The 23,887-nt window shown below is 35.6% G+C and overlaps 1 protein-coding gene across 2 annotated transcripts in view; it reads right to left on the minus strand.

The window, feature by feature from the left end:
• Positions 1-23,887, minus strand: part of HMCN1 (hemicentin 1) — a 253,333-nt gene that overhangs the window by 174,950 nt on the left and 54,496 nt on the right. For both annotated transcript variants that reach the window (XM_087930424.1, XM_026703203.2), the window contains exons 5-6: positions 2,226-2,397; positions 344-450 (exon numbers count right to left, since the gene is read on the minus strand). In XM_087930424.1, the coding sequence (XP_087786550.1) occupies positions 344-450; positions 2,226-2,397 (279 nt within the window). The remainder of the gene's footprint in view (positions 1-343; positions 451-2,225; positions 2,398-23,887) is intronic.

Raw genomic sequence — 23,887 nt, forward strand, 5'->3', positions numbered from 1 at the left:
TGTTTATTGTTTATGCCCTTGGCATACCAAAAGCATCTAAACTGTGAAGCCACCACTTTTCAGAACCATGATATCTTGCTTTTAACTCTATTGGGCCATGAAAATCAAGATTTAAAAAATGGAGTTTACTGAAGACATTTGTCAAGATAGTCATTTGCACCAGAGCAATGGATAGATTCAAATATCAATTCATAAAACCAACTATGTTTAGCACTAAGCCTGAAAAAAAATCCTTTAGCTTCAGTAACAAGAAACATGGGAAATGAATAAACAATTGACATACATTTTCTATAAAACTTCAGGTAGTGGAAAGTAAACTGCAGCATTATTTCATTAGGGTTACCTGAATAGTCCATGTTCCTGGTACTGGATCTTTTATGTTCACTACTTTAGCAGAATTTTCAATATTTAGTAATTCATTCAAGCCAAATCCATTTTTTACAAGTTTACCTACAGCACAGGCAAAGAATGAGTATTTTTATTAGTTATTTCAATAATTCTTCACATCTGGACTATGTTCTATACAACAAAAAATAATTTTGTCTTTCGGCAACTTTACCACAAACTGTGTTATGTTACAAACATATATATTCCATTTGAATTGTGCATTCATTCATATATGGAGTGCATTTAACTTGCATTAAGTTAAATTGCTGTAATAAGTGTGTTCTCAGAAAACCATGGATTTGTAGAGATTTGTCTAAGGCTCTGTCTGTATTTTAATCAAGTGAGCCAGTGTCATTGAAGTCTGCAAGCAGAAACAATAGATTTAAATTTAATCATGATAAATTAGAGGTATAATTAATGGGCTAATCCCAGGATAAGCAATTAGGAAAACAGTGGTCCCAACTTTTTGGGAACCAAGGACCAGTTTCATGGAAGACAATTTTTCCATAGACTGAGAGGAGAAATGTTTCAGTTTTGCTCACTCACCCACCCTTCATATCCAGTTATGAGGCCTGGTTCCTAACACACCGGGGATTAGGAATCATTGTAGGAAAACTAACTATGTTAGATAGATTTCTGATCCTTTGAAAAGGGAAATTTGTAAATTGAGGATAGTTTAGATCCAATTTCTCACTGGACAATACTTCTACTTTCAGCTCTGGCTGGTTTGTCTTCTGTCCCAAATTTACCATAGTGATTCATTTCTTAGTAAATTCATATCTAATAAGATCTTCATTGGCCTATCTTTGGAGATTTCAGAAAGGCTTCAACTGCTACAGAATGCTGCTACTCTGTTTCTGAGCAATATGTTTGATTGCTGAATCATTACTGTTCTGTTTCTTCATTAGCTACCTATTTCCCTATTTTGAGATATACTTGATAACATGTAAGATCTTCAATGGCTTGAAGTGCAGATACTTTTTGGAATATCTGTTCCACCATGTAAGATCTCAGATATATCTGTGTTTTACTGAAGGCTAACCTCTTTTTTTTTTCATCCTTTAGACTACTAGCAGTCATTCCTCAGTTATCCAAATATTTATAGGTAATGCAATTTGCTGACTTTATTATTTGCCAGTAGATTGTCAAATGCAGGAAATGTGTACTCTATATGGGCAATGAGAAGAAAACTCAATGGATACATAGTGTGGTATACTTTTACTGGTGTTGGGTTTGTTCATGGGTTGCAGCAGAAGTGAATTTATTGTTGTTGTTTTCCTGCTAACCTAAATTCTGGAACTAAATTCAAATATAAAAATCATTCCCTTGGTCAATATTTATATAAATTGGATAGACAGTAACACTAAATACCACTAAAATCAATTTTGTGATCTTCAGATGAAAAATAAGATAGCAAGTCACCAATCTTCTTCTGTGGTTCCAATGCTACCTATCGTAGAAAACTCAAAATGCCTAAAATATGTCTTGTCATCTTTAAACTATTGGGAATGTTTACCCACCTTTTTGTCATTTCTACTTTTGAATATTCTTGATTTCCCATCTAATTTTCTAATCTTTATTAATGTTGGATTTGCCATTCTGGTCTCCTGTGCTTTAATCTCAATGACTTTTTTTTAAAGTAGGAGAGGCATAATTAGAAAAAAGGTAGCACTCCTCAACTGCCATCCCATAAAATACTTCAAGAAGTTAGAGTTATCCAATGGTCGAGGGTAATCATATGTCCTCCATAAACTTGTACTACTTGCATAATAAACACAGGAAGGTACTGAAAATAAGGCATACCTGGCTTTGTTCATAAAAATAGAGTAATATCTCACCCAAAGGGTTATGAATTTCAATTTCTGGAGAAGGACCACTTAGTGACACTGTAACTTCTTTCAGGCTAGGATCAAAAGGGATCTGCCAAAAGCTTCTTCCTGAAGTTAAATGGTCTGTAGACAAGAGGTGAACTTTGGAAGCTTGCACTGCTTCTTCTACCCATTTCAGTACCTGGAAAAGGAAATAGATCCATAACTTATTCCATAATAAAAATATATTAGATGCATGACAAATAATGGTTCTTTTGAATCATGAATGCACTCTTTAACAATCATCCAACAGCTAGCTTCAACATACATGCCCACATGTCAAAAAAGAGCCAGTTTAGTGTAATAAAATAAGACCAGGGAGACCCAGATTTAAGTCCATCAAAGCTCACTGACTTTTTCCAAGAGATGGTGCTCAAAAAAAGGATTGAGAAAGAAATATTATATGTGCTGACTTATGATGATGGATATAAAGCAGAATATAAATCCAAATGAATGAATACTTAATAAAATGTCATTATAAGGGGGTGATTTAAATACCTTAAATTAATGAAAGTAACATAAATATTAATTTAATATTTACGTCCCACCTTTGTTGCTAAGATTTTAATAGAGTGGGTGTGCTGTCCCAGCCAGTCTATGGGAATTGGATAGTTACTCAGGAATTATGAGCTGTCCCCTTAAGGGAATGCATCATGGTAAATGTAGTTAAAGGTATCCTGGGAAATGTAGTTCATGTCACATGGCCACATCTGTAATCCTGATTGGTCACTACATTGACCCTCGAGGGGATGGGGAAGGTTTCCCTCCATTCTTTGTCTGAACTCTCTAACTCATGGCACCTTCTTTCTATCACTATGAGATGAGTTAGAAGATAACCATCTTTTACTTTTCTGTATCTTGTACAGAGATGGATTCATAAACTATACAGATGCAGATAGATAACTCAACAAGACGTCCATAACAAAGAACATTTATTGGTTCATCAGGTATCCTCATAACTCACCTTTGTGACAAAGTTCTTCTTTAATGACCAATCCTTTGTATATCAGTCTTGCAGGTAAAAGATGGTTATCTCCTAACCCATCTCGTAGCAATAGAAAAAGCTACTATCAGTACATGAATCCAGGCAAGAATGGAGGGAAACCTCCCCCAACCCATTGAGTGTCAATTTAGTGACCAATCAGGATTACGGATGTGGCCACATGACATGAACTACATTTCTCAAGATACCTTTAACTACATTTACCATGATGCATTCCCTTAAGGGGACAGCTCATAATTCCTAAGTGACTATCCAATTCCCATAGACTGGCTGGCACAGTGGGCTTCATCTTCTCTTCAAAGATGGTGACAACCCTTAAGCCAACAAAAAAGGTACATGTTCTTTTTTTAGTTTACAACTCTCAGAATCTGTTGAATTTTACTGTCAGCATCCCAAATTAAATTGAAGACAGGTCTAAGCTTGGTACAAGAGACCAATATTTTTGTAGATCCAGCTATAGATTTCCTGCATCTGTCTACTCTCATTACTCAACATCTGTAGGGGAGCTAGCAGATCCTAGTCTGAATATGTTTATGGAAATTAGAGACTTTTTGGAAGGAAGTGTTGGTTTAATTTTGGTTCATAGCTAAAGATTTATCATTGAGATAAACCAGACCAGGCCAGAGCATGAAAGCTAAAGTCATTCTCAAATACTGACAAACTTATGCAAATAAACTGGAATTTAAATTCATAAACATGGATATATAGTTATACCATATATTTTTCAGTTTTTATTTATTGCACACTTGTTTTGGTGACAGCACAGCACAAATAGTGGAAAACAAAGAGGACAACTTTCTGATTTCTTACCACAGTTTGTGAGGGAGCCTTACATGCAAAGTGGAAAATAGTCACACCTTGAAGTAATTACTTTTCTATCCTCAGTCAACATCTTTCATTGATATTTGAATCAATATCTTATCAACAAGTTCTTCCCATGTGCAGTGTTATGAATGAGAGAATCCTCATTTGCAAATATACTCTGATTTTCTCTTACTAATAGACTGCTGAAGGATAATTCGAAGCAATATTAAAGAATATGTTTATTTTTCTTAGGACATTTCATACTCAGCATTTTCCTCAAGATTTTATAAAATATATTTCAACTTTTTAAAACAAAGTGATTTTTCTGAGTTTTTAACATTCAAGTTAACACAGTTTTCTTGCATAAAGTCTGAATAAAGTGTAAAGTATGAAATAATAGAGAAACACCATCTTTGGATTTTGTTTCCAAAACGTGTTTTGCAGTTCTGAAAAATGGCAGGGCTACTTTAAAACCTTGCATATATGTTGTTACATTGGCACTCTTTTGTTTGCAGTGTATGCTGCAGGAGTGTTCATAGAGTATGATTTTATAAAAAGTTGAAACAGTGGTTGCCATGATGCGATCAAAATTCTGCCTGTTTTTTTTTTAAATACTCTATGGCTACCCCAGCACTCTGCATTGTTTTATTAGATATATATTGCTAAAAGTAGGGTGGTTACTAGAAACAGAATTACACAAGATAACCCATTATTTGTTATGCCCATGAAATAATACAGTGTTTCTATTTTCCATAGTGTACATTCCATGTGTGTGTGTGTGTGTGTGTGTGTGTGTGTGTGTGAGAGAGAGAGAGAGACAGAGATAGAGAGAAATTCACTATAGTAATAATGCAATTTACTAAAAACTAAGGTGAGCTTCTGTGTGTCCCATAAACAGCAGAATGTAGAGGTGAATTGCAACTTCCAATAATGACATTACATATTTGAAGAAAACCAAAAAAATATTAATGCATTCATTCATTCACTCACTTACTCACTAAATTTGCTTTATATACTCTCTCCAACATGGAGACCAAGTCTTTTTTTTTTTCAATTAGCCATGCAACAAGAGTAAATTTACATTTCTAAAACCTTTGTGTAAACTTATTTTTACCCTTCTTCAACATAAAAACCTGAGGTTTCAAGCAGAAACCACAGACATATAAACAGTGGTGGGATTCAAATAATTTAACAACCGGTTCTCTGCCCTAACAACCAGCTCAACAAACTGCTCAGAAATTTAACAACCGGTTCTCCCAAACTGGTGCGAACTGGCTGAATCCCACCACTGCATACAAAATATATGGGATGGCGATGGTTTACACCTGAAAGTAATTTCAAGAACTTTTTGTGTGTATATCTGAAACTAAAATAATCTGTCCAGGAAAACTCAATACTTCCAAAGCTGCTAGAAACTATTGGAAGAGGAAACATATTATGTACAATTGTACCATCCGTCCAAGTTTACTTTGCTACTTTAAGATCCAAAGCAAAGGAAGTGCAACCAGAGTCAATACTAGTGCTACTCATTTTGATTCAAGCTAATATATCAGGCAATGTGAAACATGGATTCATGTATAAGTTACATTAACTGATCAGAATCCAGAAATGTGATGCCATTGCTAGTGAACAGCAAATTCCTTCCATCAGCAGTTGCTGCTCTTAAAAATGACAAATAAGTTGGTCAAAAAAAGAGTTTTCTCATTAAGCTTCTATCACTTTTTTTTTTTTTTTTACAAAAAAGGCATTAGGAAAAGCATAATAGGCTGGGGGAAGTGTGGAAGGAGCAATTCTTCACTCTTGGAAATGCAGGAAGCATTTGTATGATGTTCAATCTGCAGCAAGACAGGGAATGAGGTAATAAGGAGCTGGAGAAGGGAATTTTAATGAAAAACAAGACAGAAAGCCTAAAATCTAAGTGGTCTGTGATCAATTATTGCTTTAGACAAATCTGCAATACAAAATTATGACATTTGAATATAATTTGACATATGCTTTCAATTTAAAACTCTGTGGCAAGTTTTGCAGATTTCCCCCCACTCTCATATTTAGACTACATTTACAGTGTATTTAATATACAGAGTGCAGGGCAGAAATAAGAATGCATTGTATTAGTAATACAAGAGAACACATTTCATCAAATTTAATCAAATGACAAATTTAAGGCTGTTTATACCTAATTGGTAAATCAGCTAAACAGCAATGAGTCAAGAAACAACCCTAACTGCTGCTTGCTTTTTCAATTTTCTATTTTAATGGAAAAGATTTAACTTTTATTCCTAAATCTAAAGGACCAGGACACACAGCAAAATTATGTGTTTCAAATTTAGAACCCTTCGTGATGGTCTAACCTGCTTTTGAATCCTTGCATAGTATAAATACTTTAATTATTCAAATGGATGTCATGAGCACATCTTTCTTAGGTTATTCTCTTCCTCTTGATTGACAATAATACTTACACAACAAGGCAAATGAACACAGTTGGAATATGTTTTTGAAGAAAAAAAGAAACCATTTTAATAGTAATAATAATGATACTGACACTTAAAATGATCCAAATAAATATATGTAATAATGTCTAAAGCACAGTATAAAAATATCTTAGCAATAAGCACAATTTTTAACAATATTTTAATGTCAGTTTGTTTTAATCTTTTAACTATTTTTCATTTGTTTCTATAATTTATAAGCTGCCCACAGTCACCTTATAGGGGAGATGGGTGGCATAAATGTTTACTAAATAAATAAATAAATAAGTGGTTGGACAGAGAGCTGAAGAGACATGTAAAGAAAGGGGATTACCATTTTTATATTTTTAAAAAATTTCTTTTATTGTTTTGCTTTTCAAACTTTGCTTTTATTTAACTCATTCAAAAAGACCTAAATTTTTCATTAGATTTTAAATCACATTCTTTTCAACTATTATTTTAGAAAAGACTTTACAGTATTGCATTTAATGTTGTTGGAGATGCATCAAACATGTTTTATTTAAATATATTGTTTTATTTTGATAGGAAGCCACCCTAAACTTGCATTCAGCTTTGGCACATTTAATTAAGTCATCAGAAACAAATGTTGGAAGAAAATCCTGGGTTCGAATCTAGATGTTTCCCCATAGAACATACAAGACAAGTTGCTTGAAGCAGAGACAGAGTTTATTTCAATAGCGTAACATGTAATCAAAAGGTAGGTTACAAGCTAAGAACACTGACAGTAGTAATATTTATAGTAAAAATGGGCTTTGATTGTGAGATATGTTAGAGGTGTAAATTGAGGTGTGTGAAATCTGGAAATTTGTTTCTCACCCTATAGGGTCTGTTGATCTTAGATATGTAAATCTCTTCTTTGATGTGGAATTTTATGAAAGATCTGGTGTTGGGATTTTAGATGAGACATCTGGTGTAAGAAAGCAAGATTTAGGAGATTTCCACATCTTTCAGAGCATCTTGCTTCCTGATTGATATGCCAGTAACACCCGGATGCAGTTTGTTCAATTTCAGCTTACTGTGCATAGGATGAAAAGGTTAAGCACTTTTTTAATAACCTTGAAAGCAGATTTGGGGAGCTTTTTATTTATTTATTGATTTGATTTGATTTGATTTGTCAATTGCTTACAAGATAATAAGTATAAGTATATACATAATTATGAATACATGAAATGAGTACATATAAGAAAAATAAAAGAAAGGAGACTTCCGGTTTGCCAGGCTTCGGTGACAGCAGGGATTCACGTTTCTCCACGATCCCTGCTGTGCTAGCCGTCCTGATGCCTCCGATCCTGACGGATCTGGAGGATAAGACTGCCCTGTTGGGGTAGCTGAAGATAGGGGGGATCCGGACAGGGGTTGAGGGGTACCGCAGACCCCATCCCCAGCCGGCAATAACCCCCTTTTCTCAAGGCGGTGGAGCGGCAGTCTTAATGGCCGCCACGAAGAAGCCGGCAACTGGATTAAGAATGTGCAGGAGGAAGAAGAAGGAAGTTTTAAAATGAAAGTTTTTCTTGGCTGAACCGGGACTTTAAGGACATATCTAATACCTGGAAAATTACTATTCTTTTTGGACGCTACAATGTTCCCAATGGAGGTTTTTAGCGGCGAAGGAAAGTGTTAAAAGGGAAAGTTACTCTCCCTCCCTTATGGAATTAACAAATGGACATGGAAAATCTGCTCTCTAACAGAAGGTAAAAACTTAAAGCCCTTTGTTACAAGTGGGAAGGGAAAGGCTTGGGGGAAAAAATTATTTTAAGACTTTGTTGGAGATGCTTTGAAGATAAAGAGATTAGAAGCTAACTGCAAAAAAAGATTTAAAATACAGATTGGGTTTTTTTTCCCTAACTGACTTTACCCCAGGAAGAGAAACTGTAAAAGGAAGAAGTTTGTGCTTTGCCTGGACTGTTTGATGACTTTGGGACTTTGGGACTTTGGGGAATTGTTTTAAATTTGGAAATATTTGATTGGCTTAATAACAAGAAGAGGATACAGAAAAAGAAGAAGAAAAAGTTTATAATGGCTCTATCTCTCGATGAACTAAAAAAACAATATCTAAAAATAAGGAAAGAAGGCAAGGACGCTATGGGAGAAGCCCTTTGTTTTCTAGATATGGCGCTTGCTATGTGTCAGCAAATTAAACAACAGTTGGAAGAAGCGGAAGAAGAAGAAGCCATTTTTAATGAATTAAATAGTGTGATTAAGAAAGAAAGGAGAAAGAGAGGAGGGAAAAGGAAGGACTTAAGACATAAAAAAATATCCATGAAAGAGAAAAATAAGATGCAAAAACAATATAATGACAGAAAGCAAAAGGAAAGAAGAATGCAACAGAAAGGGGAAGCCAAGAAGGCAGAGGTTTGGAGAGGAGTGGGTAAAAAGTCTAGGTGGGCCAAGAAAGAAAGGGAAAAGGGGGAAAAAAGTTATAAAGGTATAAAACAAGATGGGAAAAAGAAAAAAAATTTTAGGGACAAAGGGTAATGTATGTGTTTTTTTTTAAAAAAAGGGATTCTGCAAAGTACACATGATAGTATGGTAGCACTTGTATTTGTATTAAAAATAGAAAATTAGAATTCTATAAGATTTAATAAAAGATTAAAATATTAAGGTACAATGTTAAAATGTTTAATAATTAATGATTTTAAATTTTAATAAAATATTAAAGGAAATGTTTAAAATATTAGTTTAATTATAGAGTTTAATGGGCTAATGTGTTGATTATTATAGATTTATTATTGTAGTATTTGTTTTTGAAATAGTAGAATGTACTAAGCAGAATCAGATTGGGACTTAGGTGTTATTTCAAACTTCATTTTAGGGGAATGATAGAAAAGCATCATACTCTGATTAGTGATTTCAGGAGAAATTATCCTTTTTTTATATTGGGAATGAGATAGATGTAAATGGAAAAGTGGACAAAAGATATAAAAATATTGTCTTAAAGCAAGATGAAATATATAAACTAGAATTAAGAAGAGGGAAAAGTGGGGAGGAGTTATATAGAAGATATAGAATGGTAAACAAGATAGGTAATGGTATATAAGAAGAGCATGAATTTAATTGAAGTCCATACAAAAAGAGGTAATCTGGGGCCAAGTTACTTTCTAAAAGGAAGTTTTATGTTTTTGTGATTTATGTGTGTGTGTTTAATTGAGAATTAATAAAATCTCAGAGGAAGGCCAGATGAGAACAATTGTAAACAAGCCAGAGGAAAATATAAATGTGATGATTGAATAGCAGATAAATTAGAAAAGAAATGTGATTGAATAAGAGTAAAGAGAAATAATGTGAAATTTGTTAAAGGGAATTTACGTGTCTACATGGAAATGGGATAAATTAGAAATATGTGATATAAAATAATGTGTTACCCACCTTGTAAAGATTTATAATGGAAAGAGGTTTTATGTTTTTAATGTCTAATGATGTTTTGTTTTGTCTGTTTGTTTTTAAAATCAATAAAATTTGCTTAAAAAAAAGAAAAATAAAAGAAACAATAGGACAGGGACGGTAGGCACATTGGTGCGTTTATGCACGCCCCCCACAGACCTCTTAGGAAAGGGGTGAGGTCAATAGTAGACAGTCTAAGGTTAAAGTTTTTGGGGTTTGGGAAAGAAACTACAGAGTCAGGTAGAGTATTCCAGACATTGACCACTCTGTTGCTGAAGTCGTATTTCCTGCGATCAAGTTTGGTGCGATTAACCTTGAGTTTGTATCTATTGTGTGCTCTTGTATTGTTATGGTTGAAGCTAAAGTATTCATTGACAGGTAGGACATTGCAATGTATGATTTTATATACCATACTTAGATCAGACCGAAGACGGTGTAATTCAAGGTTTTCTAGGTCTAGAATTTCAAGTCTGGTGGCATAAGGTATTCTACAACGAGTAGAGGAGTGGAGAACTCTTCTTGTGAAATATTTCTGGACTTTCTCAACTGTGCTAATATCAGATATGTAATGTGGGTTCCAGACTGATGAACTGTATTCAAGTAATGGTCTAGCAAATGTTTTGTATGCTCTAGTTAGTAGTGTGCTATTACTAGAGAAAAAGCTACATAGGATTTGGTTAACAACTCTTAATGCCTTTTTGGCTATGTAGTTACAGTGGACTCTAGCACTTAGATCATTAGAGATGAGTATTCCAAGGTCCTTTACAGAGCTTGGATCATCAACAAGATCTTGACGTTGCTTTGAAGTTGCCATTTGTTTGACCATTCTGATACCTAGTCAAGATCTTTTTGAAGAGTAGCAATATTGTCTGTGGTATTGAACAGCTTTACATCCTCAGCGAAAAGAACGCAGTTGCTCTTAATATGATCACAGAGGTCATTTATGTAGAGTATGAAGAGAGTTGGTCCTAGAACACTGCCTTGCGGGACACCACTGTTGATAGGTACAGAATTTGATAGGACACTCCCAATTTTGACCATTTGTTGTCTTTTTGACAGGAATGCTTCTATCCAGTTATGCAGTTGTCCAGAGATACCATAAGATTTTATTTTTAGGAATAGTTTGTCATGTACCACTGAATCAAAGGCTTTACAGAAGTCTATGTAGATTGCGTCTATTGCTTTGCCCTGATCGAGTTGTGTAGTCCATATGTTTTTGCAGTGTAAGAGTTGCAGAGTACAGGATAGTTTTTTCCTGAAACCATATTGTTTATTGGAGAGTAGGCTGTTTGTCTCTAAGTGGAGGATAATGGATTGGTTAATAATTGATTATGATCCATTGCTGTTTACAAATACTGAGCCGAAGAATTTGTTAAAGATGTTGGCTTTGATGGTGTTGTCGTTGCAGTCTTTACCATTAGGTCCTATCAGGAGTGGGATGGACCTTGAGTCTTTTAGTTTGTTGTTTACAAAATTGTAAAAAGTGTGGGTGGAATTGGTGCATAGAAGGTTTCCCTCTTGTTTAATGTGATAATTGGTGCATTCAGTCTTTATCTGGTGGCATAAATTTTTGTATCGGCTTTTGAAATTGGCAACGTGACCAGATTTGTTTTTCCGCCAGAGTGATCTCTTTTTGGATTATAGTTTCCTTATTGTTATGGGTAATCTGGGGTTTTTTTTGGTTTGGGAGTTGTTGTTCGTACATATAGTTTGATGACCCTTTTGACTTCAAGTAAAAATATGTTGTAATGGTCTTCAACAGTATTGCATCCAGTGAATAGAGATTACCAATCAAGGGATGAGAGATCGTTGTCTATAAGATCATACTTGCCTTTTTTAAAGTTATAATTGGGGATTAAGTCATTGTGATGATTTTTATGTGGGCGTATGTTGAGACAAAAGTCAATCATATTATGGTCACTGCTGGAAAAGGGTTCTTTAGTTTGTATTCCCTAAATTAAATTCAAACTATTGCAGAAGATGAGATTGAGGCAGTTGTTTAGTCTAGTGTTGTTGGTTACTAGTTGTTCCAGACTCAGATTTGTAACAGCATTGTAGAAGGTTGCGTGTATGGGTTCAGTTGTACATTCATTTAGGGACCAGTCAATATGAGGTAGATTGAAGTCACCAAGAAAGATAAAAGCATGTGGGCAGGATGCTGCCCGTGTTAGTAGTGTATTTAGCTTGTTTACATGTTGATGTCATAATCAGGGGCTCTGTTACATGGTAAGAATTGAAATGTGATATTTAAGGATAGTTCACAGATGATGGTCTCAGGAAGAGCAAGCTCCTGGGTAACTTGGATGTTTTTTAGATGTAAGGACTTTTTATATAAGATAGCAACACCACCTCCTCTACGGATTTCATGATCTGATCGGTAAACATGATAGTCTCTTATTGTGGTAATAGAGTCAGGGAAAGATGTGTTGAGCCATGTTTCACAGACAAATATGATGTCGAATTTAGCCATATTTAGTAAGAGGAGAAATTCAGGTATTTTATATTCCCCACAGTAATATTAGTTGATTTCATTGGTCAGAATACAACAACCTTGATGCAACAACCTGCATAAACCAATTATCTGGATCAGGATTGATCCAAAAAAGCTTTGAATTTGATTGAGTAATGTAGTATCTTCTAATGCAAGGGAGAATATTTTTATACTTATGTTTTTCACTGTCTTCTGTATCATTCACATAGCTGCAGCAAATTCCGTTTCTTCCCCACAGAACTCTAACTTGAGAAGGAGTGCTGTACTGAATCTTCCTGTTTCCTAGTGATACTACTGTTGATGTCTAACAGGCAGAGGGTGATTTTCCTCCTTGTCTTTGTGAATCCTCCACAAAGTAATGTTGTCTATAACCAGGTGAAATTTTGCTTCAACTTGTTGAATCTGATAAGCATTTCTCCAATCTGCATCCCATTCTGTGAAAGATAGTGTGGGAGCTAGTGTGATAGCCCACAGTGACCCAGAGGTTTCCCAAGAAAAAGGTGGATGAGACAAGAGGCAGCATAGCCTGAACCGGGATAGGAGACTGAAGAAGAGAATTAGAATAGCCACAAAAATATCCCTATCCATTATGGTGAATATTTAATCTAGCAAGATTCTGTCTACTGTGTGCAACCAAATAAATACCTGAACTCTGCTTAAATTGTTCTATGTCCTTTTTAGGCTAAGCCTAACACTATTTCAAATACCAGAAAGCTACAGAGCAGAAAAAAAATGTCCTAACAAAAGTGAAGCATTTCCAAGTAAATAATCAACAATATTTACATTTAATCTAAATCTAAGATTGGAGATAAGACTATATGTTTTACAATTCCTCACACTGGCAGAATAACCCATAGAGGACAGGAAAAAAACATTATCCTTAACTGACATATTTTGAGAAAAGTTTTTCCGTGTTCAAGTATCATTGATTTCATCACTGCTAAGAATCTTCTCCCTGGGCTTCTGGTTTGAGATTCTTCGGCGACAGACCAAAATCTGCGATAGTGCACAGTTTCGATCTATATTCACTGCTGAAGTGCCCAGAGCTGGCTGGTTTCAGGGCTAAGCCACCCTGTAGAGGTGGTGAAGAGGGGGGAGACTGCCAGCAGGGTTGAGGAGAATCGCATCTTTCCTCCCCAGCTGGCTATTACTCCCTTTCCCAAAGGCAGTTGCAGCAGTGGTCAGAAATGGCCACCTCAAAGAAGAACTTAACTGGAAAAGAATGTGTAGGAGGAAGATAAGAAGAGAAAGTTTTGGCTGACCAGGTCAGACTGAAAAAGCAACAATACTAGGTACCCTAGAATTTGAATTATAAAGAACAACATTGTTCCCAAAGAAGACTTTGAAGCAGTGAATGAGAGAGGGAAGGGAAAGGATTTGGTTTTTTTTTCTTTTCTTCCCTATATTGACAACTAAGAGATTTAAGCAAGAAACCGGCAAAAATCCACTTTGACAACAACAAATATTTAAGCTGAAAATAAAATGTCAAAGAGATAATAAAGATTTCTGGATTCTCAAAAACTTTTAAAAGAAGGAAAAAAAACAAAAGGGTGGGATCTGGAAAAATGAAGGAGACCACCTCGAAGTGAAAGGAATTAACAGTGCAACTTTAACAAGATTCTTAAAAGATACATTTTAACTGAAACTTTGTAACAAGATAAGAGAACCCCAGGAAGAGAAAGTGGAAAAAAGAAGCAAGAAGAAACAGCTTTGGATTATTTGGATTACTTGGTGATTGTGGGATTTTTGGCTATTGGATCTAAAGGACTAAAATTAATCAGGTGGTTGTTTAAAAGTTTTTAAAATGGTATCACTCCTGGAAGAATTGAGAATGGAACTTAAAAAACAGAAAGAAGATGCACAAGAAGGAAGAGGTTCTTTTGGCTTCATATTTCAATTTTTAGAAATGGAGTTCCTGAACTATGAGAAACAACAAGAAATGCCTGTAGAACAAGAAGGGCAGGACAAAGAATAAGCCATCTTCAATGACCAAGTATTTCTATATGGGGAAAAGAAAGAAAAGGGGGGAAAGAGAGTGGAAAATTTAAGATCTGAAAAAACAACCCCAAAAAAGAATAGTTTGAAAAGTAATTACAACATTAGGAAGAAACAGAAGAGAGGATTACAGAAGAGAGAATCAGAATTAGAGAGAGAAGGGATCAAAAAGAGAAGGGAAAAGAAGAGGGGGAAGAGGGAAAGGAAAAGAAATTATAAAGGACAGAAACAGGACATAGAGAAACACAGAAAACGTACAAGGATTAAGAGCCTATTTAGAAGACACAGAAATAATTGGTGAAAACTTAATTGAAAGGGGGATTCTGCAGGGGTACATAAGATAGTATTGTTATATTAGATATAGAAATGAACTTTGAAAATATGAAACAAGTGTGATTAAAATGATAGATAAAATACTCATTGTAATGGAATGGAATGTTTAATAAATAAATGAAATAAAGAGAATGAGAGAATGAAATTAGGAAAGAAGGGGAACATTTTAATTAGTATAAATGTGTTATAAAAATTTAAGTGAAGAGGAATATGAAAGAAACATGAAAAAATTATGGAAATATTATAAGTGTTCCTAGAAGTATGATACCCTATTGAAAAGAAATGTTAAAGATGTCAAAGATTATAACTAGCATTAATGATAGAGCTGAATTGGAATAGAATAAGTATTTTATTTATTATTGTTGTTGGGTATATGAATACTCCAACTGGTTTGGGTGAATAAATATATGAACCTAGGATTAAGTGCTATGTAGCTTTAAGCACAAGAAACTGCAATGTCATTGTGGGTGCGGTTGTAGGCAGCCATATAGGTAGGAGGGAAACGTAATAGCCCCGGCTTCTGGATGCAACTGTCTGAGTCCGGCTTCTGGATGCACCTGGTTACTGTTCCTGGTCTGCTGTCTGCTGTGTATTGGAACGTCTATCTGCTTACCTTGGAGGCTACTGTGCCAGATACCAAATTCAACTGAACACAAGGACTGTTTACTGGTGAGCTGAGGATTCAGCATAGTACTTGAGAGAAAGGTATCTTAAGAAGAAGATTAACAAGCAGATAAAGACATTGTATTTACTGTTTAATGGACTTGATAACTGGATAGATAAACTGGATACTGACATATGGACTGAATGACTATTCTTAATCTCTGTGTGAATTAAATATCTATTTACAACCACAAACAGTGTTTTTGTCTCAAGTGTGTGTATACTCTAGGGCCCAGCCTCTCTCTCATTTGGCTGCCTGGCTTGACTGCTGCTGCACACTCTGCTTGGGGGTTTATCCCCAAACACTAACATTGGTTATGGGCCCAGCAGTGTGCACAGTCTAGCTAACCAGGATATACCAGTGAGAGTTTGGTCAAGAGTTACACATTACTGTAAAGACAAACTGTTTGTTGAATAGTTATTTTTCTGCAGAGCAATGGCACAAGTAAATTTGCCAAGTCTGTCCATGATATCCAGACTAGATGGAACAAACTATGTTTCATGGTCAATGAACTGTAGTTTACTGCTACGAAGAGAAGGTTTGTGGGACATAATTACAAACCCACCAGATGTATCTAACTTAAATCCCAACGATGAAGAGGATTATAAACTGATACAGGACTATGAAAGAAAAAATGAGCAGGCTTTGTGCATCATAGGTCTCACCCTGTCTGACCAGCAACTCATTCATATCCGTGGAGTGGAAAATGCTGCAGACTGCTGGGATAGTCTTAAAAGGATTTATGTTCGAGACAGTGTAGGAGCTCATATTAATCTTACACGGAAGCTGTTTAGAACACATCTTGAGATAAATGGAGACATGTTGACTCATTTAAACTGTATGAAAAGCATTTTTCAAGAACTGCAAGAAAAAGAGCTTGTATTTAATGAGTTGCAACAAGTATACATCATATTGTCTTCTCTGGATCGAAGCTATGATGATTTTGTGACTGCATTAGAGGTATTGCCAAAAGACAGTTTATCAGTAACTGAGATAACTGGCAGGCTATTAGAGGAAGCCAGGAGAAGGAGCGAACGTGAACAGCTGAGGGAAGATAAGAATAAGGAAGAGAAATTATCTTCAAAGCCTGAGAGAAACCAGCTGTGTAAAGGAAAGCACCCGGAAGAAGAGAAGTTATCTTCAACGGCATACACAATTAAAAAGTGTTTTAATTGTGGAGGCAGAGGACATTTGGCAAGATTCTGCAGAAAAGGAAAAAGCCAGAATGTAAAGAAGCCAAAGAAATCCTTTGAACTGGCCATGTTTGGCAATTGTGATATGAAAAATAATAAGTGCATACTGGAAAGAGATGGCAAAAAGGTAACTGCAGCTTTAAATGGAGCATTATGTGTCTTACATGATGGTAAGAAAGGGGAGGCACAGACTGTATTTAATAATGACAAGCCTCATGATGAATGTATCCATTTATTGCATAGGCGTTTGGGGCATGTAAATTTTAAAATGCTAAAACGCACAGTAGAGTTATCTGAAGGGATAAGGTTAAAGCCCTGTGATAAGTATTTGCGTTGTAATGTCTGTTGTGAAGATAAGAGTAAAATATTGCCTGCAAATAGGCTAAATGGTTTTAAAACTAAAGAACCTTTAGAAGTTGTATTTGCAGACATTATAGGTCCAAAGAAACCCAGTATGGGGGGTGCTCGATATATACTGAGCATTATGGACCATTACTCTAGATATGGGTTTTGCTACCTAATGAAAAGCAAAACTGAAACATATCAACATTTCTTCAACTGGTTAAAGTTTGCAGAAAGAAAAAGCAAACGGCAACTGATAACCTTGGTGACAGATAATGGCACGGAATTTGTTAATAGCAAATTCCAGAATAGGTTAAAGGCAGCTGGAATAGCTCATAAGACATCTGCACCATACAGACCTCAGCACAATGCATTTATTGAAAGGCGAGGCCAAACACTGCAGGCGATGACCTGTACTATGTTAACTGATTCTGGGTTACCTGATTCTTTGTGGGGGGAGGCCACAATGTGTGCTAATCATTTATTAAATAATGTGGTTAACTCAACCACTGGTGAAATACCATTCACCATGTGGCATGGCAGGAAGCCTGATTTGAGTTACCTGCACACATTTGGTGCACCAGCATGGGTGCATATCCCTACACAACTCAGGCGTAAGGGGCAACATAGAGCTAAACAATTATTCTTCGTTGGTTATCAAGCTAACCATAGGGCATATAGATTTTGGGAAAAAGGCACATCTAAGGTGTTATGTAGTGCCAATGCCCAATTTCTAGAGCACGTAGGATGGGATAAGTTAGAGCAGGATAGCAATAACGAGGTGATTATTGAATCATACAGAAATCCCATTGAGTATCCCTGTAACTTTAAAAATAAAGTAAAGAGAGAAGTACAGGAAGAGATTGTGCCCATAGAAGAAGAAAAGGAAGAAATAACTGAGCAAGATGAGGAAAAGGACCAGGTAGTAACTCAACCAAGCCCTGTAATTCCCAGAAGGACTACACGTATTTCTAGACCGCCTGATAGATACCAGGCTAACACAGTGTGCCAGGTAAATAGAGTGCCATCTACTGTGGATGAGATAAAAAGATATCCTTCTAAAGAGAAAGAAAATTGGTATGCAGCAATGAATAAGGAATTGAAATCCTTGAAGGATATGAAGGTATATGAAAATGTGAGATTACCTGTAGATATAAAACCCATTGGCTGCAAATGGATTTTTAAAATAAAAACAGATAAGGATGGAAACACAATCCATAAGGCAAGGTTAGTAGCCCAAGGCTTTAGACAAAGTGCAAAAGACTATGATGAAGTATTTGCACCTAGTCTGAAAGCAGCAACTTTAAGGGCAACATTAGTGTGGGCAGCAAGCAAGCAATATATAGTTAACCATTTAGATGTGGAAACTGCTTATTTGCATGCTCCACTAAGACATACTGTGTATATGAAAAGGCCTAATGGAGTTAAAGGAGACAATAATAATGATAATGATTGTTGGTTATTAAAGAAGAGCCTCTATGGTCTTAAACAATCGGGCTATGAATGGAACCAGTATATTGTGAAGGAACTGTGCAATATAGGATTTAAAGCTGGTTTGGCTGACCCATGTCTATTTAAGAGAGAAAAGAATGGGAAGATATCATTATTATTGTTGTTTACTGATGATATTGCTCTGATAACTAAGACTAATGATGAAGCAAATGAAATAATTGCATCATTAGCCAAGAAAGTAAAAATCAAGCAATTAGGAGAGATAAAGAGATATCTAGGATTGAATATACTGAGAACACAGAAAGGTTTTAAGATATCTCAAGAAGATAAGATATCTAAATTGCTATTGGATTATAAGATGGAACTTTGTAAGCCTGCAAAGACTCCATTGAGTCAGGATATTTGCAAAATGGATACACAAAGTCCCAAATGTGATAAGGAACTGTGTCAATCCTTGATTGGTAGCTTATCATATATTAGCAATTGGTCAAGGCCAGATATTGCTTTTAGTATTAATCAGCTGGCTCGGTACAATAATGACCCGCTTCAATGTCACTGGATAGCATTGAAAAGAATCTTAAGGTATCTTAAAGGTACATTACACCATGCACTGTATTTAGAACCAGAAGGTGATCTCATATTGAGTGCTTATGCAGATGCTAGTTTTGCATCAGAAAGAAACACAAGAAAGTCGACTTCAGGAACAGCCATAATGCTGGGTAAGACATTAATTGGCTGGAAGTCAATTAGACAACAGCATATAAGTTTGTCTACTATGGAGGCAGAATTCTCCTGTTTATCTTTATTGTGTACTGAGTTAATTATGTACATACAAATGTTGAAGGATATGGGTATAACTGTACATTACCCTATAGTAGTACATGAAGATAATCAGGCAGCAATTAAAATGGCCACAAGTAATATTGCAGTTAAAACAAGAAGTAAACATACAGATTTGAGGTATCTTAATGTAAGAGAGTCTGTACAGAGTAAATTGATACAGCTGGAATACTGTATGTCGGAGGACAATGTAGCTGATCATTTTACTAAAGCCCAAGGTGCCATTAAGCATCTACAGAGTTGTCAAAAATATGGGTTTAGAATGTAAAGGTTATATATTTATGTCACCCAAAAGGGGAGAATGTTGGGTATATGAATACTCCAACTGGTTTGGGTGAATAAATATATGAACCTAGGATTAAGTGCTATGTAGCTTTAAGCACAAGAAACTGCAATGTCATTGTGGGTGCGGTTGCAGGCAGCCATATAGGTAGGAGGGAAACGTAATAGCCCCGGCTTCTGGATGCAACTGTCTGAGTCCGGCTTCTGGATGCACCTGGTTACTGTTCCTGGTCTGCTGTCTGCTGTGTATTGGAACGTCTATCTGCTTACCTTGGAGGCTACTGTGCCAGATACCAAATTCAACTGAACACAAGGACTGTTTACTGGTGAGCTGAGGATTCAGCATAGTACTTGAGAGAAAGGTATCTTAAGAAGAAGATTAACAAGCAGATAAAGACATTGTATTTACTGTTTAATGGACTTGATAACTGGATAGATAAACTGGATACTGACATATGGACTGAATGACTATTCTTAATCTCTGTGTGAATTAAATATCTATTTACAACCACAGTGTTTTTGTCTCAAGTGTGTGTATACTCTAGGGCCCAGCCTCTCTCTCATTTGGCTGCCTGGCTTGACTGCTGCTGCACACTCTGCTAGGGGGTTTATCCCCAAACACTAACAATTGTGTGTGTGTATATATATACATCAGAACCAGGAAACGTTAATCTGAAGGGCAAGCCAGTTAATTAGCACGTTGCCTTAATGGGTATAAAAGGACACAGCTGAGCTGGTGCATTTCGCCAGGAACAAAATGACTATTTTGAATGAGGACGTTACAGCAAAGAGCTCTCTGTTTGTTTGAATTTCGAAGGGGAGTCCTAACAGTTTCTGCCAGTCGTTATCTTGTTATTTCCTTCAGTTTGATTTGATTGTGAAACGGCTGCTTTATGTTTGTTTGTTTGAATTTCCAAGAGGAGACATAACACATATACATATACATATACATGTATGGCATTCAGCTTTGTTTGGGTATTTTCCCACGTCATTGTAGTTGTGCTTTTAAAGTTGTAGCAACGTTTTGGCAGAGTCTCATCTGCCATCATCAGGCTTCTGTATAGATGGCAGATGAGACTCTGCCGAAACGTTGCTACAACTTTAAAAGCACAACTACAATGACGTGGGAAAATACCCAAACAAAGCTGAATGCCATACATGTAAGTACCCGCGAAAACTTAAGAAAACAAATACATATACATATACATACATACATACATTCTCTTTAAGAACTTAGTGCGTATTTTAAGAATGTACCAAGCAGAATTCTGGAGTTATGTGTTATATTGAATGTTATAATTGTAAAGGCATAAATTGAAGTTTAAATAAGAGTTGAATGGATAAAACTTAAAAGATACAAAGGTGTCATACTCCAATTAGTAACTACAGGGAAAAATTTTGTTTAAAGAGAAAAGAAAATATGAAAATGAAACAGGACAGACAAAAGTATAAATATAATGACTAGAAAGGTATTGAAAAATATATATAATTGAATTTAGAAAGGAATGAGACAATTAAAAGTAAGATTGAGAAAACTAAGGGAAGGGAAAAATTATTGAGAAAATGTTAAAATAGTAATAAGATATGGAATAGAACAAAAGATGAATATGAAATTGAATTTGTGTCTGTATGGAGAAGTGATAACCTGGGACCATGCTATTTTCAGAAAAAGAAATTTTACTTGTATTATGTTTTGTGAAAACCCAAATAAAATTTTTATTAAAAAAAAAAGAGAGAATCTTCTCCACTCACTCTGTAAACAAAAAGCATTTAGAAGTGCTTGGAGTAAACCTAACATTCACTTTTTAGCAAAGTTAAGAGATTAAATATCCCATTTTGATATGATTCTTCTCCGTCGTACTTCTTCCCTCCCATTCGAATACTCCTATCTCTCAGCAACAGAATAAGACAAAGCCTGTCATCTGAAATCATTGCTTTGGTGTGCTTGTGAATATTTATGTAGTATAACCAATATATGCTACATTTTTAAAATAGTAAACCAGATTCAGGAATTCTTTTGCACTCTTTTGTGTTGAGTTAAAAAAAAAACCCCTATCTCACAACTTTCTGCTTTTGACTGACAATAGTCTCCAAAGTTCCAGGCTTTAGAACTTCAAGATATAAAATATAACTAAATAAATACCAATCTATATAATTATATTTTTTCTTTTATATCCAAGCCTAATTAATTCACAAATTCTCATTTTCTCTTTCTCTCCCTCCCTCCCCCCCACACTCTCTCTCTCACACACACACACTCAATAGGACATTCCTTTCATAGATATCTGTCACATATAGTTTAAGTAGAAACCACCTGGTATTTTGCAAACATAGTGTTTTGGTTTTTTTTTTTTAAAAAAATAGCAATCTAAGAATTGAATTGGGACTTTTCATATCAAGACATGCTCCCTGCCACTGAGTTACACTATACACAATATCCCTGAGGTTCCTCTGCTATTTATTTTCACAGTTCCTGAACTTTGCCAGATTAAACAGCCTTTCAAAATCTAGCACCACTACAAATCCAAAATCAACAAAATCAAGCATAGCCTTAAACCCTAATGCATTTGGAGGATAAGATGTCCGAAAGAAAACCAGAAGGCTAATATATTTTCCAAATTGTCAAAATGAGGTAAGGGGGGAAGTATATGAAATTGGGTTTAAGAAATTGATCTGGCTACATCTGAAAGATGGGAATATTTTTACATGAGTGAATACAGTTTGTTTTTTCTGGAGGAAAGAGTTTGACAGAATCAGCTGCCTTATATTCAAATCTCAGCTGAGAAAGATTAATTGCAGGACCTAAACAAAACTCCCATCTATTCTTGACTAATCTAAAAAGATCCAGGTTTGAGATTATTACTCTATTACAGGGATCAGTAACATGGAGCTTAATGAATTTTTTGGAATAGAGATAAGCCAGGTTTGTTGTACAATTTTTGTGGTCAGGTATTCCAAGCTTCATGGGATTAAAACTGAGGTATTTTTCAGGTTTTCCGTGGACATTTCACCCCATGTCTTTGCAAGGCTTCTTAAGTATAACAGCTCAGAAGGGAGGGCTCCCTTGTGATATTTCTGATCTGCATCTGGTTTGAATTCAGGTAGGGTTGGTTATGATTGGATGTTTCCTTTGAAGTGATTGATAAAATGGTTCTTCAGTATGCTTTTAGCTCCATTTTTATTGGTTCTCTTTGTGTATTTTTTTTGGACTGGGTACTAGATTGACTGGGTAATAGATGGTATCTATTTCAATGGATCTCTCAATGGCATTTTATTTAAAGGTCTGGCTTCTTATCTACAGTAACCCAAATATTAGATTCAATTGCATTAAAATTAAAATTATCAATATTAGCATATCTCAAATGAGAGTGTATGCTTAGGATACAGATAGCATCCTCATCCACCATTAAAAACCTTCCAGAAATGTATCATCTTGATATACTTCTAGAGAGCAATACCAATAATCTAATTTCCAACAAGAGGCTATATCAGGGCCATAAACATTACCTCTTAACTTCCTTTCCCTAAGCTTTTCTACCAGTTGCAGGAGTTAGACTCTACATTCCTCAAGACCCTGAAGCAGATTCATGAACATATACTTAGTGCTGAGAGCTAGGAAAACAGAAAACAGATGTATATAAGACGTTTTGTGCTAACAAAACTCAGGACTCTCTACATGTGTTATTTCCAAAATTTAAATCATGATTCTCTTTTTTCCCACCTTTGAAGGAATTGCCACATGGCTGCTCCTTGCCTGGTCTTGGAGATTTCTGCTATCTATCCCTTCTTTACAAAATGTCTTTTTGAGGAATCAGAAATTCCTACCTCACTAATTCAATTTTTATAGTGGTAATGAGTGCTACTTGTAAGGTAAGAAATAAGCCACAGATCCTGATTTATACTTAACATTAGAAATTCAGATTTCTTTAATTTCTCAAACTTGCAGAAGAAACCAAATACACTCAATCAAGCAGCTTCCAGATAATATGAGGTGTCCTTGGTGCTCTCTGAGCTTCCTTGTTTTCTTGTAAACTAAATAATATGAGTGCTAGGTAGTAAGGAGTGTGGTTTGCTCTCAGTTTATTCTAGTGGCTTGCCCTGTCGTTGTTGATAGGGCAGGATCTTGGACATTCTTTGATTGGGTTGTTTTACTGTCAGCTTGTTTGGCAGTTCCTTGATTAGGGTATTGTTTACTTCTTGATTGTTAGCCTGATGTTAATCTTGGAGGTAATCTATGCTCATCTGGGTGCTGATTGCTGATGGGGGTGTGTGGGATGTGTGTGTGTGTGTGTGTGTGTGCTTTGGTCTTTTTGTTCCCCTTTTGGCTCATTGATGATCTCTTTTGCATAGTATATAGATATTG

The sequence above is a fragment of the Pseudonaja textilis genome, chromosome 3, assembly GCF_049901715.1.
Source record: "Pseudonaja textilis isolate UNSWEBS1 chromosome 3, rPseTex1.2, whole genome shotgun sequence".
Lineage (NCBI taxonomy): Eukaryota > Metazoa > Chordata > Lepidosauria > Squamata > Elapidae > Pseudonaja > Pseudonaja textilis.